Source organism: Pleurodeles waltl, chromosome 4_2 (assembly GCF_031143425.1).
Source record: "Pleurodeles waltl isolate 20211129_DDA chromosome 4_2, aPleWal1.hap1.20221129, whole genome shotgun sequence".
Lineage (NCBI taxonomy): Eukaryota > Metazoa > Chordata > Amphibia > Caudata > Salamandridae > Pleurodeles > Pleurodeles waltl.
In genome coordinates this window covers 516,895,262-516,912,547 of record NC_090443.1, presented here as the reverse complement: position 1 = coordinate 516,912,547, position 17,286 = coordinate 516,895,262, and the positions used below count along the sequence as shown (strand labels likewise).

The 17,286-nt window shown below is 50.1% G+C and overlaps 1 protein-coding gene across 3 annotated transcripts in view; it reads left to right on the top strand.

The window, feature by feature from the left end:
• The window catches only part of PRRC2C (proline rich coiled-coil 2C), a 1,097,702-nt gene that overhangs the window by 436,044 nt on the left and 644,372 nt on the right, over positions 1 to 17,286 (top strand). For all 3 annotated transcript variants that reach the window (XM_069232016.1, XM_069232017.1, XM_069232015.1), the window contains exon 14: positions 11,559 to 11,772. In XM_069232016.1, coding sequence (XP_069088117.1) covers positions 11,559 to 11,772 — 214 coding nt within the window. The remainder of the gene's footprint in view (positions 1 to 11,558; positions 11,773 to 17,286) is intronic.

The following is a 17,286-nucleotide window of genomic DNA, read 5'->3' as shown; positions in this document are numbered from 1 at the left end:
CAGGTGTGTCTGACCAGGGGTTAGGGAAAAGAGCTCAGCAAACTGTTGTAGGACCTTCCTACAGTCAGCTTGCTGTTGGCCAGAGAGGGTGTCTGAATAGATCACTCCATCCACTGAGCCATCTTTAGGGTCTGATGAGAGGAGATCAGGGAGAGGTTCACACTCAGCTTCCTGCTCCTCATCTGTTACCATCAACAGATTCACATCAGCCCTATAATGGAAGAGTTTTAGGCGGTTTACTTGGATCACCCTCTTGGGGCTCCTGCTTGTGCCTAGGTCCACCAGGTAGGTGACCTGACTCTTCTTTTCCAGGATTGGGTAAGGGCCACTCCATCTGTCCTGAAGTGCCCTGGGAGCCACAGGCTGCAAAACCCATACTTTCTGCCCTGATTGAAATTCAACCATTGCAGCCTTTTGGTCATACCAAAACTTCTGGAGCTGTTGGCTGGCCTCAAGGTTTTTACTTGCCTTTTCCATGTACTCTGCCATTCTTGAGCGAAGGCCAAGTACATAGTCCACTATGTCTTGTTTAGGCTCATGAAGCGGTCTCTCCCAGCCTTCTTTAACAAGAGCAAGTGGTCCCCTAACAGGGTGGCCAAACAGAAGTTCAAAGGGCGAGAACCCTACTCTCTTCTGAGGCACCTCTCAGTAAGCGAAAAGCAGACATGGCAGGAGGACATCCCATCTCCTTTTGAGTTTTTCTGGGAGCCCCATGATCATGCCCTTTAATGTCTTGTTGAATCTCTCAACAAGGCCATTAGTTTGTGGATGATAGGGTGTAGTGAACTTATAAGTCACTCCACACTCATTCCACATGTGTTTTAGGTATGCTGACATGAAGTTGGTACCTCTGTCAGACACCACCTCCTTAGGGAAACCCACTCTGGTAAAGATACCAATGAGGGCCTTGGCTACTGCAGGGGCAGTAGTCGACCTAAGGGGAATAGCTTCAGGATACCTAGTAGCATGATCTACTACTACTAGGATGTACATATTTCCTGAGGCTGTGGGAGGTTCAAGTGGACCCACTATGTCCACACCCACTCTTTCAAAGGAGACCCCCACCACTGGAAGTGGAATGAGGGGGGCCTTTGGATGCCCACCTGTCTTACCCACTGGCTTGACAGGTGGGGCAGGAGAGGCAAAACTCCTTAACTTTCTGGGACATATTGGGCCAGTAGAAGTGGTTGACTAACCTCTCCCACGTCTTGGTTTGTCCCAAATGCCCAGCAAGGGGAATATCATGGGCTAAGGTCAGAATAAACTCTCTGAAACCCTGAGGCACTACCACTCTCCTAGTGGCACCAGGTTTGGGATCTCTTGCCTCAGTGTACAGGAGTCCATCTTCCCAATAGACCCTATGTGTTCCAGTTTTCTTGCCTTTGGACTCTTCAGCAGCTTGCTGCCTAAGGCCTTCAAGAGAGGGACAGGTTTCTTGTCCCTTACACAACTCTTCCCTTGAGGGTCCCCCTGGGCCCAAGAGCTCAACCTGATAAGGTTCCAGTTCCATAGGCTCAGTTCCCTCAGAGGGCAGAACTTCTTCCTGAGAAGAGAGGTTCTCTTTTTGGTGTTGTGTTGCAGCTGGTTTCCCAGCTGACTTTCATTTTCTCTTGGTAGGCTGGGCCTTTCTTCCAGACTCCAGCTCTACTTTTTCACCCTGTGCCTTGCACTGTGCCCTTGTCTTGACATACACTAGTTCAGGGATACCCAGCATGGCTGCATGGGTTTTCAGTTCTACCTCAGCCCATGCTGAGGACTCCAGGTCATTTCCAAGCAAACAGTCTACTGGGATATTTGAGGAGACCACCACCTGTTTCAGGCCATTGACCCCTCCCCACTGTAAAGTTACCATAGCCATGGGATGTACTTTAGTCTGATTGTCAGCGTTGGTGACTGGATAAGTTTGTCCAGCCAGGTATTGGCCAGGGGAAACCAGTTTCTCTGTCACCATAGTGACACTGGCACCTGTATCCCTCAGGCCCTCTACACTTGTCCCATTAATTAAGAGCTGCTGCCTGTATTTTTGCATGTTAGGGGGCCAGGCAGCCAGTGTGGCTAAATCCACCCCACCCTCAGAGACTAATGTAGCTTCAGTGTGACACCGGATTTGCTCTGGGCACACTGTTGATCCCACTTGGAGACTGGCCATTCCAGTTTTAGCTGGATGGGAGTTAGAAGTGGTATCTTTCTTGGGACAGGCCTTGTCTCCAGTTTAGTGTCCAGGCTGACTACAGCTACGACACCAGGCCTTTTTGGGATCAAAGTTTTTACCCTTGTACCCAGAATTGTTTTGTGAAGAGGCTCTGGGCCCACCCTCCTGTGCAGGTTTTTGGGGGCCTGTAGAAGACTCTTTACAATTTTTGTTTTTGGCTGTCTCACCACCCTTCCCCTGGGGAGGTTTTGTGACCCCTTTCTTTTGGTCACCCCCTGTGGAAGTTTTGGACACCCTAGTCTTGACCCAATGGTCCGCCTTCTTTCCCAATTCTTGGGGAGAAATTGGTCCTAGGTCTACCAGATGCTGATGCAGTTTGTCATTGAAACAATTACTTAACAGGTGTTCTTTCACAAATAAATTGTACAGCCCATCATAATTACTTACACCACTGCCTTGAATCCAACCATCTAGTGTTTTTACTGAGTAGTCTACAAAGTCAACCCAGGTCTGGCTCGAGGATTTTTGAGCCCCCCTGAATCTAATCCTATACTCAGTGGAGAATCCAAAGCCCTCAATCAGGGTACCCTTCATGAGGTCATAAGATTCTGCATCTTTTCCAGAGAGTGTGAGGAGTCTATCCCTACACTTTCATGTGAACATTTCCCAAAGGAGAGCACCCCAGTGAGATTTGTTCACTTTTCTGGTTACACAAGCCCTCTCAAAAGCTGTGAACCATTTGGTGATGTCATCACCATCTTCATATTTAGTTACAATCCCTTTAGGGATTTTCAACATGTCAAGAGAATCTCTGACCCTAGTTATGTTGCTGCCACCATTGATGGGTCCTAGGCCCATCTCTTGTCTTTCCCTTTCTATGGCTAGGATCTGTCTTTCCAAAGCCAATCTTTTGGCCATCCTGGCTAACTGGATGTCCTCTTCACTGGAGTTATCCTCGGTGTTTTCAGAGAGGTTGGTCCCTCCTGTGAGGGAACCAGCATCTCTGACTATGATTTGTGGAGTCAGGGCTTGAGAGGCCCTGTCCTCCCTAGATAGGACTGGTGGGGGGGAATCACCCTCCAAGTCATTATACTCATCCTCTGTGTTGCCATCCTCAGAGGGGTTGGCTCTTTCAAACTCTGCCAACAACTCCTGGAGCTGTAGTTTGGAAGGTCTGGAGCCCATTGCTAATTTCTTTAGTTTACAGAGTGACCTTAGCTCTCTCATCTGTAGATGGAGGTAAGGTGTGGTGTCGCGTTCCACCACATTCACATCTTTATTAGACATTATGCTTCTAAAAGTTGGAATACTTTTTAAGAAACTAAAACTAGTTCTAGGATCTAATTCAAACTTTTACCAAACTTTTAAACTCTAAAAGGAAATGCTAACAGGGACTAACACAAGGCCCTAGCAGGTCTTTTAAGAATTTAGAAAAATTTCAAATTGCAAAAAATCAAGTTCTAATGACAATTTTTGGAATTTGTCATGTGATCAGGTATTGGCTGAGTAGTCCAGCAAATGCAAAGTATTGTACCCCACTGCTGATCCACCAATGTAGGAAGTTGGCTCTGTATGTGCTATTTCAAAGTAAGGAATAGCATGCACAGAGTCCAAGGGTTCCCCTTAGAGGTAAGATAGTGGCAAAAAGAGATAATACTAATGCTCTATTTTGTGGTAGTGTGGTCGAGCAGTAGGCTTATCCAAGGAGTAGTGTTAAGCATTTGTTGTACATACACACAAGCAATAAATGAGGAACACACACTCAGAGACAAATCCAGCCAATAGGTTTTGTTATAGAAAAATATATTTTCTTAGTTTATTTTAAGAACCACAGGTTCAAATTCTACATGTAATATCTCATTTGAAAGGTATTGCAGGTAAGTACTTTAGGAACTTTGAATCATTACATTAGCATGTATACTTTTTTTACATAAAACACAATAAGCTGTTTTAAAAGTGGACACTTAGGGCAATTTTCACAGTTCCTGGGGGAGGTAAGGTAATGTTAGTTTTAACAGCTAAGTAAGTCACTTATAGGTTTTAATTTTGGGTCCAAGGTAGCCCACCGTTGGGGGTTCAGAGCAACCCCAAAGTTATCACACCAGCAGCTCAGGGCCGGTCAGGTGCAAAGGTCAAAGAGGTGCCCAAAACACATAGGCCTCAATGGAGAGAAGGGGGTGCCCCGGTTCCAGTCTGCCAGCAGGTAAGTACCCGCGTCTTCGGAGGGCAGACCAGGGGGTTTTGTAGGGCACCGGGGGGGACACAAGTCAGCACAAAAAGTACACCCTCAGCAGCGCGGGGGCGTCCGGGTGCAGTGTGCAAACACGTGTCTGGTTTCAAATGGTTTTCAATGAGAGATCAAGGGATCTCTTCAGCGTTGCAGGCAGGCAAGGGGGGGGCTCCTCTGGGTAGCCACCACCTGGACAAGGGAGAGGGCCTCCTGGGGGTCACTCCTGCACAGGAGTTCCGTTCCTTTAGGTGCTGGGGGCTGCGGGTGCAGGGTCTTTTCCAGCCGTCGGGAAATGGAGTTCAGGCAGTCGCGGTCAGGGGGAGCCTCGGGATTTCCTCTGCAGGCGTCGCTGTGGGGCTCAGGGGGGACAACTTTGGTTACTCAGTCTTGGAGTCGCCGGAGGGTCCTCCCTGAGGTGTTGGTTCTCCACCAGTCGAGTCGGGGTCGCTGGGTGCAGTGTTGCAAGTCTCACGCTTCTTGTGGGGAGTTGCAGGGGTCTTTAAATCTGCTCCTTGAAACAAAGTTGCAGTTCTTTTGGAGCAGTGCCGCTGTCCTCGGGAGTTTCTTGTCTTTCTTGAAGCAGGGCAGTCCTCAGAGGATTCAGAGGTCGCTGGTCCCTTGGAAAGCGTCGCTGGAGCAGGCTTCTTTGGAAGACAGGCCGGTAAGTCTGGGGCCAAGGCAGTTGGTGTCTTCTGTTCTTCCTCTGCAGGGGTTTTTCAGCTCAGCAGTCCTCTTTTTCTTGTAGTTTCAGGAATCTAAATTCTTAGGTTCAGGGGAGCCCTTAAATACTAAATTTAAGGGCATGTTTAGGTCTGGGGGGTTAGTAGCCAATGGCTACTAGCCCTGAGGGTGGGTACACCCTCTTTGTGCCTCTTCCCAAGGGGAGGGGGTCACATCCCTAATCCTATTGGGGAATCCTCCATCTGCAAGATGGAGCTTTTCTAAAAGTTAGTCACTTCAGCTCAGGACACCTTAGGGGCTGTCCTGACTGGCCAGTGACTCCTCCTTGTTAATCTCATTATTTTCTCCGGCCTTGCCGCCCAAAGTGGGGGCCGTGGCCGGAGGGGGCGGGCAACTCCACTAGCTGGAGTGTCCTGCGGTGCTGGCACAAAGGGGTGAGCCTTTGAGGCTCACCGCCAGGTGTGACAGCTCCTGCCTGGGGGAGGTGTTAGCATCTCCACCCAGTGCAGGCTTTGTTACTGGCCTCAGAGTGACAAAGGCACTCTCCCCATGGGGCCAGCAACATGTCTCGGTTGTGGCAGGCTGCTGGAACCAGTCAGCCTACACAGATAGTCGGTTAAGGTTTCAGGGGGTACCTCTAAGGTGCCCTCTGGGGTGTTGTAAGGAAATGCCTCCTTGGCATGGTTGCCCCCTGACTTTTTGCCTTTGCTGATGCTATGTTTACAATTGAAAGTGTGCTGAGGCCTGCTAACCAGGCCCCAGCACCAGTGTTCTTTCCCTAACCTGTACTTTTGTATCCACAATTGGCAGACCCTGGCATCCAGATAAGTCCCTTGTAACTGGTACTTCTAGTACCAAGGGCCCTGATGCCAAGGAAGGTCTCTAAGGGCTGCAGCATGTCTTATGCCACCCTGGAGACCTCTCACTCAGCACAGACACACTGCTTGCCAGCTTGTGTGTGCTAGTGAGAACAAAACGAGTAAGTCGACATGGCACTCCCCTCAGGGTGCCATGCCAGCCTCTCACTGCCTATGCAGTATAGGTAAGACACCCCTCTAGCAGGCCTTACAGCCCTAAGGCAGGGTGCACTATACCATAGGTGAGGGTACCAGTGCATGAGCATGGTACCCCTACAGTGTCTAAACAAAACCTTAGACATTGTAAGTGCAGGGTAGCCATAAGAGTATATGGTCTGGGAGTCTGTCAAACACGAACTCCACAGCACCATAATGGCTACACTGAAAACTGGGAAGTTTGGTATCAAACTTCTCAGCACAATAAATGCACACTGATGCCAGTGTACATTTTATTGTAAAATACACCACAGAGGGCACCTTAGAGGTGCCCCCTGAAACTTAACCGACTGTCTGTGTGGGCTGACTAGTTCCAGCAGCCTGCCACACCAGAGACATGTTGCTGGCCCCATGGGGAGAGTGCCTTTGTCACTCTGAGGCCAGTAACAAAGCCTGCACTGGGTGGAGATGCTAACACCTCCCCCAGGCAGGAGCTGTGACACCTGGCGGTGAGCCTCAAAGGCTCACCCCTTTGTCACAGCCCAGCAGGGCACTCCAGCTTAGTGGAGTTGCCCGCCCCCTCCGGCCACGGCCCCCACTTTTGGCGGCAAGGCTGGAGGGAACAAAGAAAGCAACAAGGAGGAGTCACTGGCCAGTCAGGACAGCCCCTAAGGTGTCCTGAGCTGAGGTGACTCTGACTTTTAGAAATCCTCCATCTTGCAGATGGAGGATTCCCCCAATAGGGTTAGGATTGTGACCCCCTCCCCTTGGGAGGAGGCACAAAGAGGGTGTACCCACCCTCAGGGCTAGTAGCCATTGGCTACTAACCCCCCAGACCTAAACACGCCCTTAAATTTAGTATTTAAGGGCTACCCTGAACCCTAGAAAATTAGATTCCTGCAACTACAAGAAGAAGGACTGCCTAGCTGAAAACCCCTGCAGAGGAAGACCAGAAGACGACAACTGCCTTGGCTCCAGAAACTCACCGGCCTGTCTCCTGCCTTCCAAAGATCCTGCTCCAGCGACGCCTTCCAAAGGGACCAGCGACCTCGACATCCTCTGAGGACTGCCCCTGCTTCGAAAAGACAAGAAACTCCCGAGGACAGCGGACCTGCTCCAAGAAAAGCTGCAACTTTGTTTCCAGCAGCTTTAAAGAACCCTGCAAGCTCCCCGCAAGAAGCGTGAGACTTGCAACACTGCACCCGGCGACCCCGACTCGGCTGGTGGCGATCCAACACCTCAGGAGGGACCCCAGGACTACTCTAAGGCTGTGAGTACAAAAACCTGTCCCCCCTGAGCCCCCACAGCGCCGCCTGCAGAGGGAATCCCGAGGCTTCCCCTGACCGCGACTCTTTGAATCCTAAGTCCCGACACCTGGGAGAGACCCTGCACCCGCAGCCCCCAGGACCTGAAGGACCGGACTTTCACTGGAGGAGTGACCCCCAGGAGTCCCTCTCCCTTGACCAAGTGGAGGTTTCCCCGAGGAACCCCCCCCTTGCCTGCCTGCAGCGCTGAAGAGATCCCGAGATCTCCCATTGACTTCCATTACGAACCCGACGCTTGTTTCTACACTGCACCCGGCCGCCCCCGCGCCGCTGAGGGTGAAATTTCTGTGTGGGCTTGTGTCCCCCCCGGTGCCCTACAAAACCCCCCTGGTCTGCCCTCCGAAGACGCGGGTACTTACCTGCAAGCAGACCGGAACCGGGGCACCCCCTTCTCTCCATTCTAGCCTATGTGTTTTGGGCACCACTTTGAACTCTGCACCTGACCGGCCCTGAGCTGCTGGTGTGGTGACTTTGGGGTTGCTCTGAACCCCCAACGGTGGGCTACCTTGGACCAAGAACTAAGCCCTGTAAGTGTCTTACTTACCTGGTTAACCTAACAAATACTTACCTCCCCTAGGAACTGTGAAAATTGCACTAAGTGTCCACTTTTAAAACAGCTATTTGTGAATAACTTGAAAAGTATACATGCAATTTTGATGATTTGAAGTTCCTAAAGTACTTACCTGCAATACCTTTCGAATGAGATATTACATGTAGAATTTGAACCTGTGGTTCTTAAAATAAACTAAGAAAAGATATTTTTCTATATAAAAACCTATTGGCTGGATTTGTCTCTGAGTGTGTGTACCTCATTTATTGTCTAGGTGTATGTACAACAAATGCTTAACACTACTCCTTGGATAAGCCTACTGCTCGACCACACTACCACAAAATAGAGCATTAGTATTATCTCTTTTTGCCACTATCTTACCTCTAAGGGGAACCCTTGGACTCTGTGCATGCTATTCCTTACTTTGAAATAGCACATACAGAGCCAACTTCCTACAGGTGTATTTTACAATAAATTGTACACTGGCATCAGTGTGCATTTATTGTGCTGAGAAGTTTGATACCAAACTTCCCAGTTTTCAGTGTAGCCATTATGGTGCTGTGGAGTTCGTGTAAAACAGACTCCCAGACCATATACTCTTATGGCTACCCTGCACTTACAATGTCTAAGGTATTGCTTAGACACTGTAGGGGCACAGTGCTCATGCACTGGTGCCCTCACCTATGGTATAGTGCACCCTGCCTTAGGGCTGTAAGGCCTACTAGAGGGGTGACTTATCTATACCTGCATAGGCAGTGAGAGGCTGGCATGGCACCCTGAGGGGAGTGCCATGTCGACTTACTCGTTTTGTTCTCACCAGCACACACAAGCTGGCAAGCAGTGTGTCTGTGCTGAGTGGGGGGTCTCCAGGGTGGCATAAGACATGCTGCAGCCCTTAGAGACCTTCCTTGGCATCAGGGCCCTTGGTACCAGGGGTACCACTTACAAGGTACTTATCTGGATGCCAGGGTGTGCCAATTGTGGATACAAAAGTACAGGTTAGGGAAAGAACACTGGTGCTGGGGCCTGGTTAGCAGGCCTCAGCACACTTTCAATTCAAAACATAGCATCAGCAAAGGCAAAAAGTCAGGGGGTAACCATGCCAAGGAGGCATTTCCTTACATGAGGTGACTGACTTTTAGAAATCCTCCATCTTCCAGATGGAGGATTCCCCCAATAGGATTAGGGATGTGCCCCCCTCCCCTCAGGGAGGAGGCACAAAGAGGGTGTACCCACCCTCAGGGCTAGTAGCCATTGGCTACTAACCCCCCAGACCTAAACACGCCCTTAAATTTAGTATTTAAGGGCTCCCCAGAACCTTGGAACTCAGATTCCTGCAACCTAAGAAGACTGCTAAGCTTAATAACCCTGCAGAGAAGACTGAGACACCAACTGCTTTGGCCCCAGCTCTACCGTCCTGTCCCCCCACTTCTAAAGACACTGCTCCAGCGACACTCTCCCCAGGGACCAGCGACCTCTGAAGCCTCAGAGGACTGTCCTGCATCTTCGAAGAACCAAGAACTCCAGAGGACAGCGGCTCTGTTCACCAAAGACTGCAACTTTGCAACAAAGAAGCAACTTTGAAACAACTTGCGTTTCCCGCCTGAAGCGTGAGACTTGACACTCTGCAGCGTACGCCCCCGGCTCGACTTGTGGAGAAGAATCACTTCAGGGAGGACTCCCCGGCGACTGCGAGACCATGAGTGACCCCCCTGAGCCCCCACAGGGACGCCTGCAGAGGGAATCCCGAGGCTCCCCCTGACCGCGACTGCCTGCTTCTAAGATCTGACGCCTGGTAAAGACTCTGCACCCGCAGCCCCCAGGGCCTGAAGGATCCGACCTCCAGCGCAAGAGTGACCCCCAGGTGGCCCTCTCCCTTGCCCAGGTGGTGGCTACCCCGAGGAGCCCCCCCACCTTGCCTGCCTGCATCGCTGAAGAGACCCCTTGGTCTCCCATTGAAACCTATTGAGAACCTGATGTGTGTTTGCACACTGCACCCGGCCGCCCCCGTGCTGCTGAGGGTGTACTTTCTGTGTGGACTTGTAACCCCCCCCCGTGCCCTACAAAACCCCCCTGGTCTGCCTTCCGAAGACACGGGTACTTACCTGCTGGCAGACTGGAACCGGGGCACCCCCTTCTCCATTGAAGCCTATGCGTTTTGGGCACCACTTTGACCTCTACACCTGACTGGCCCTGAGCTGCTGGTGTGGTAACTTTGGGGTTGCTCTGAACCCCCAACGGTGGGCTACCTTGGACCCAAACTTGAACCCCGTAGGTGGTTTACTTACCTGCAAAAACTAACAAACACTTACTCCCCCCAGGAACTGTTGAAAATTGCACTAAGTGTCTAGTTTTAAAATAGCTATATGTGATTTATGTGAAAACTGTATATGCTATTTTGCTAATTCAAAGTTCCTAAAGTACCTACCTGCAATACCTTTCATTTGAAGTATTACTTGTAACTCTTGAACCTGTGGTTCTTAAAATAAACTAAGAAAATATATTTTTCTATACAAAAACCTATTGGCCTGGAATTGTCTTTGAGTGTGTGTTCCTCATTTATTGCCTGTGTGTGTTCAACAAATGCTTAACACGACTCCTTTGATAAGCCTACTGCTCGACCACACTACCACAAAATACAGCATTAGTATTCTCTTTTTACCACTTCCTACAGGTATGTTATACAGCCCTTTGGATGTTTTTGGAGTTTTACCGTCTTTCTGTGCTAGCCGCCGCCTCTGCACGCCTACTGTGTGGCGACACAAGACATTTTTGACATGTTCAATGATTTAAGTGTCCATGAGATGGATATATGGTGGTGCAGATTTCTTCTAATGTTATCTGTTAATCTGATCGGCGTCTATAAGGCACAGTCTTCATTAACTCTATGTGATGGGCTGTTTTAATTCTTTTTATTAAGTTTAACAACAACTAAAACAAAAATAAATCCTTTTATTTTGTAACACTGAGTGTTTTCTTTCAGGTGTGTAAGTGATGGGTGAATATAGTGGTATTGCATGAGCTTTTCATGTCTCCTCGATAAGCCTTGGCTGCTGACCCACAGCTACATCCAGAGAGCCTGGCTTCTAGACACTGCCTGTACTACACTAATAGTGGATATCCTGGTTTAAGGTGTAAGAACCTTCGCTAGTCACCACACAACAGGCCAGCTTCCTACAGAACCCACTTTATCTTTTCAGATACCTTTTTTTACAGGTCACATGATCCTCCATTGTCACTTACATGTCATTTGTTTGGTTAAAAGAGATGTTGGCTGTTCAACACAACTTTATATTGTAATATGGTTTTGTAAATGTCTGCAGAAATGTGCTGCAATAATCATGTGTGTGTAGTAATGGTTGCAAGTTTAATGAAACATTGCTTTTCACTACTTTTCTGGAATACCATGACAACCAACAATACCATGTTCCTCAAATTAGTGTCTAATAAGGCTGTGGGAAACGTTGACTCTGTTCCTTTTGAACTACACAGATCAGTTTTGCTTTCTGAAAACGGTAAATATTTGTCAGATTCAACAATATCTCAAACATTGAAATTTCTTCACAGTATCTATTAAGCCATTTATCTCATATTTTTCTGTTTTTAGGAATGATTCCTCCCAAACAGCTAATGAGAAGGGATCAGGTGGAAGGGTCAGGGTCAACAGGCTCAGAGTCTTTTGAGCACATGCCTCGTCCAGTGAGAGATCATACCGTCCCTTTGCCAGAAGGCCGTATGACTTGGGGATCAGAAGCATATTCACACACTGAATCACAGCAGACTGCACTCGCCCCCAAGATGCCGGAGGAGTCAGCCTTGAGGTGAGACATTAGGGATTTCATATAAGAACAGCTGGGAAAGTTGTCTGCTCAATGTTTCTAACTTTACACTGTAAAAGGGCAAAATGTTCTGCTCCATGTAAGTATTCAGGTGTGCATTAGGGGAAATGTCTTGGATGATTAGCTAGACAATTCATTTTGGTTGAACTATCCAACACTTCCTGGAAAATACAGCTACTTTTTAAGCAGTTAGCCATGTTTTTTTTTTGCTAGTGCACTGTGTAATAGTGCCCCTTTTGGCATGGTGTAGGAAAAGGCCTCTCATGGCATGCTTATCCCCTAACTATTTGCCTTTTGTTGAAGCTGGTTAAGATGGAAAATGTGCTGGGATCCTGCTAACCAGGCCGCAGCACGAGTGTTCTTTCCCTAAACGGTACCTTTGTCTCCACAATTGGCACAGCCCTGACACAGATAGGTCCCTGTGACCAGGGGGGAACCCTAAGGACTGCAGCATGTCTCATGCCACCCAGGGGACTCCTCACTCAGCACATGCACACTGCTTCACAGCTTGTGTGTGCTGGTGGGGAGAAAATGACTAAGTCGACATGGCACTCCCCTCAGAGTGCCATGCCAACCTCACACTGCCTGTGGCATAGGTATGTCACCCCTCTAGCAAGCCTTACAGCCCTAAGGCAGGGTGCACTATACCACGGATGAGGGCATATGTGCATGAGCACTATGCCCCTACAGTGTCTAAGCCAAACCTTAGACATTGTAAGTGCAGGGTAGCCATAAGAGTATATGGTCTGTGATTTTGTCAAACACGAGCTCCATAGTTCCATAATGGCTACACTGTAATCTAGGCAGTTTGGTATCAAACTTCTCAGCACAATATATGCACACTGATGCCAGTGTGGAGTTTATTGTAACATGCACCCAGAGGGCATATTATAGATGCCCACTGAATACCAACGCGACTTCTAGTGTGGGGCTGACCGGTTTCTGCCAGCCTGCCACAACCAGACGAGTTGCTGGCCACATCAGGAGAGTGCCTTTGTTACTCTGTGGCCAGGAACAAAGCCTGCACTGGGTGGAAGTGCTTCACACCTCCCCCTGCAGGAACTGTAAGACCTGGCGGAGAGCAACAAAGGCTCACCCCCTTTGTTACAGCGCCCCAGGGCATCCCAGCTAGTCGAGATGCCCGCACCTCTGGCCACTGCCCCCACTTTTGGCAGCAAGGCTTGAGGAGATAATCAGGAAAACAAGGAGGAATCACCCACCAGTCAGGACAGCCCCTAAGGTGCTCTGAGCTGAGGTGACCCCTGCCTTTAGAAACCCTCCATCTTAGTTTTGGATGATTCCCCCAATAGGATTAGGGATGTGCCCCCTTCCCACAGGGAGGAGGCACAAAGAGGGTGTAGCCACCCTCCAGGACAGTAGCCATTGGCTACTGCCGTCCCAGACCTAAACACACCCCTAAAGTATTTAGGGGCACCCCAGAACCCAGGAAATCCGATTTCTGCAACCTGAACTAAAGAAGGACTGCTGATCTACAAGCCTGCAGGGACGACGGACGATGACAACTGCTTTGGCCCCAGCCCTACCGGCCTGTCTCCTGAGTTGATGATAACCTGTAACCAGCGACGCATCCAACAGGGACCAGCGACCCCTGAAGCCTTAGATGACTGCTCTAACCTCCAGGTCCAAGACACTCCAGTGAGCAGCGGCTCTGCTCAACAACCTGCAGCAAACTTGCAACTTTTCTTCAACTTTTCTTCAACTTTAAAGACCTCACTCTTCCCGTTGGAAGCGTGAGAATTCACCCTCTGTTCTCTGGATCTCGAGCCGGGGGCATAGGGTGCAAACACCACAGGGAGGACTCCCCAGCGACTGCGACCCCGTGAGTAGCCCGAGACAACCCCCACAGCGACGCCTGCAGAGAAAATACAGAGGCTTCTCCTGACCGACTGCCTGTAACAAGGGACCAGACGCCTGGACCAAGCACTGCACCTGCAGCCCTCAGGTCCTGAAAGAACCGAACCTCCAGTGCAAGAGTGGCCCCCAGGTGACCCTCTGCCTAGCCCAGGTGGTGGCTGGCCCGAGAAGCCCCCCCACCCTGTGCCTGCCTGCACCGCTAGAGTGATCACCAGGTCCCTCCTTTGAAACCTATTGAAAACCCGACGCCTGCTTTGCTCACTGCACCTGGCCGCCCCTGTGCTGCTGAGGGTGTTTTGTGTGCCTACTTGTGTCCACTCCCAGTGCTCTACAAAACCCCCCTGGTCTGCCCCCTGAGGACGCGGGTACTTACCTGCTGGCAGACTGGAACCAGGGCACCCCTGTTCTCTATAGGCACCTATGTGTTTTGGGCACCTCTTTGACCTCTGCACCTTACTGGCCCTGAGCTGCTGGTGTGGTAACTTTGGGGTTGCCTTGAAACCCCAACGGTGGGCTGCCTATGCCCAGGAACTGAGATTTGTAAGCGTCTTACCTACCTCACAATCTAACCAATACTTACCTCCCGCAGGAATTGTTGATTTTTGCACTGTCTACTTTTAAAATGGCAATAAGCTATGTTAACAAAAACTGTAAATGTTATTGCTCTAATTCAAATTTCCTAACTTACCTGTGTGGTGTACCTTGCATTTTATGTATTTACTTCAAATCTTGAACTTGTGGTTCTAAAAATAAATTAAGAAACAATATTTTTCTATATAAAAAAAAATATTGGCCTGGAGTAAGTCTTTGAGTATGTGTTCCTCATTTATTACCTGTGTGTGTACAACAAATGCTTAACACTACCCTCTGACCACACTACCACAAAACAGATCATTAGAATTATCTAATTTTGCCACTATCTTACCTCTAAGGGAAACCCTTGGACTCTGCACACTATTTCTTACTTTGAAATAGTATATACAGAGCCAACTTCCTTCAGGGATTTATTGAAAAGTGCACACAGAGGGCATCTTAGAGATGCCCCCTGTATACCAGTCCGAAGCCTAGTGTTAGGCTGACCAGTTCCTGCCACAACCAGATGAGTTTCTGGGCACATGGGGTGAGTGCCTTGGCCACTCTGTGGCCAGGAACTAAGCCTGCACTGGGTGGAGGTGCTTTTCACCTCGCACTGCAGGAACTGTAACACCTGGCGGTGAGCCTCAAAGGCTCATGCCTGTTGTTACAGCGCCCCAGGGCATCCCAGCTAGTGGAGATGCCCGCCACTCCGGACACAGCCCCCACTTTTGGCGGCAAGGCAGGAGAAGATAATGAGAAAAACAAGGAGGAGTCACCCACTAGTCAGGACAGCCCCTAAGGTGTCCTGAGCTGAGGTGACCCCTGCCTTAAGAAATCCTCCATCTTGGTTTTGAAAGATTCCCCCAATAGGAATAGGAATGTGCCCCCTCTCCTCAGGGAGGAGGCACGAGGTGGGTGTAGCCACCCTCAAGGACAGTAGCCATTGGCTACTGCACCCCAGACCTAAACACACCCCTAAATTGAATATTTAGGGGTGACTCTGAACCCAGGAAATCAGATTCCTGCAACCTACAACAAGGACTGTTGACCTGAAAGCCCCGCAGAGACAACTGAGTTGGCCCCAGCCCTACCGGCCTGTCTCCAGACTCAAAGAACCTGCACAGCGACGCATCTGGCGGAACCAGTGACCTCTGAGGACTCGGAGGACAGACCTGCACCTAAAGGACCAAGAACTTCCCGACGACAGCGACTCTGTCCAGAAGCAAAAACAAAGCAAACAACTTTAATGAGATTCCAACTTCCCGCCGAAGCGTGAGTCTTCACACTGCGCCCGACGCCCCCAGCTTGAGTCCAGGACAACCAACACCACAGAGAGGACTCCCAGGCGACTCCGACGTGGACACCCTGAGTCAACCTCCCTGTAACCCCACAGCAACGCCTGCAGAGAGGATCCAGAGATTCCCCCTGAGCGCGACTGCCTGTTAACAAAGGAAACTGACGCCTGGACCAAGTACTTCACCCGCAGCCCCCAGGACTGAGAGGAACCACCTTCCAGTGCAGGAGTGACCAGAAGGCAGCCCTATCCTAGCCCAGTCGGTAGCTGGCCTGAGAAGCCCCACTGTGCCCTGCCTGTATCACCAGTGACCCCTGAGTCCCCCCCCCCCCCCCCCCATTGTTTTTAATACAAAAGTCAATGCCTACTTTGCACACTGCATCCGGCCATCCCTGTGGCGCTGAGGGTGTGTTTTGTGTGCTTTTGTGCGCCCCGCCGCTCTCCCCCTCCCCAGTGCTCTACAAAAACCCCTTGTCTGCTCCCCGAGGACACAGGTACTTACCTGCTAGCAGACTGGAACCGTAGCACCCCTGTTCTCCATAGGCGCCTATGTGTACCCGGCTTTGGGGTAGCCTTGAACCCCCAACGGTGGGCTGCCTATGCCCAGGAGACTGAACTTGTAAGTGCTTTACTTATCTGTAGGAAGTTGGCTCTGTAGGCACTATTTCAAAGTAAGAAATAGCATGCAGAGAGTCCAAGGGGTTCCCCTTAGAGGTAAGTGTAAGGAAATGCCTCCTTGGCATGGTTACCCCCTGACTTTTTGCCTTTGCTGATGCTATGTTTTGATTTGAAAGTGTGCTGAGGCCTGCTAACCAGGCCCCAGCACCAGTGTTCTTTCCCTAACCTGTACTTTTGTTTCCACAATTGGCACACCCAGGCATCCAGGTAAGTCCCTTGTAACTGGTACCCCTGGTACCAAGGGCCCTGATGCCAGGGAAGGTCTCCAAGGGCTGCAGCATATCTTATGCCACCCTGGGGACCCCTCACTCAGCACAGACACACTGCTTGCCAGTTTGTGTGTGCTGGTGAGGACAAAACGAGTAAGTCGACCATGCCAACCTCACACTGCCTATGCAGTATAGATAAGTCACCCCGCTAGCAGGCCTTACAGCCCTAAGGCAGGGTGCACTATACCATAGGTGAGGGCACCAGTGCATGAGCAGTGTGCCCCTACAGTGTCTAAGCAAAACCTTAGACATTGTAAGTGCAGGGTAGCCATAAGAGTATATGGTCTGGGAGTCTGTCAAACACAAACTCCACAGCACCATAATGGCTACACTGAAAACTGGGAAGTTTGCAATCAAACTTCTCAGCACAATAAATGCACACTGATGCCAGTGTACATTTTATTGTAAAATACACCCCAGAGGGCACCTTAGAGGTGCCCCCTGAAACCTTAAACAACTACCTGTGTAGGCTGACTGATTTTAGAAGCCTGCCACACTCGAGACGTTGCTGGCCACATGGGGAGAGTGCATTTGTCACTCTGTGGCTAGTAACCAAGCCTGCACTGGGTGGAGATGCTTATCACCTCCCCCTTGCAGGAGCTCTAACACCTGGCAGTGAGCCTCAAAGGCTCACCCCCTTTGTTACAGCACCACAGGGCATTCCAGCTAGTGGAGTTGCCCGCCCCCTCCGGCCACGGCCCCACTTTTGGCGGCAAGGCCGGAGGAGATAATGAGAAAAACAAGGAGGAGTCACTGACCAGTCAGGACAGCCCCTAAGGCAACCTGAGCTGAAGTGACTCTGAC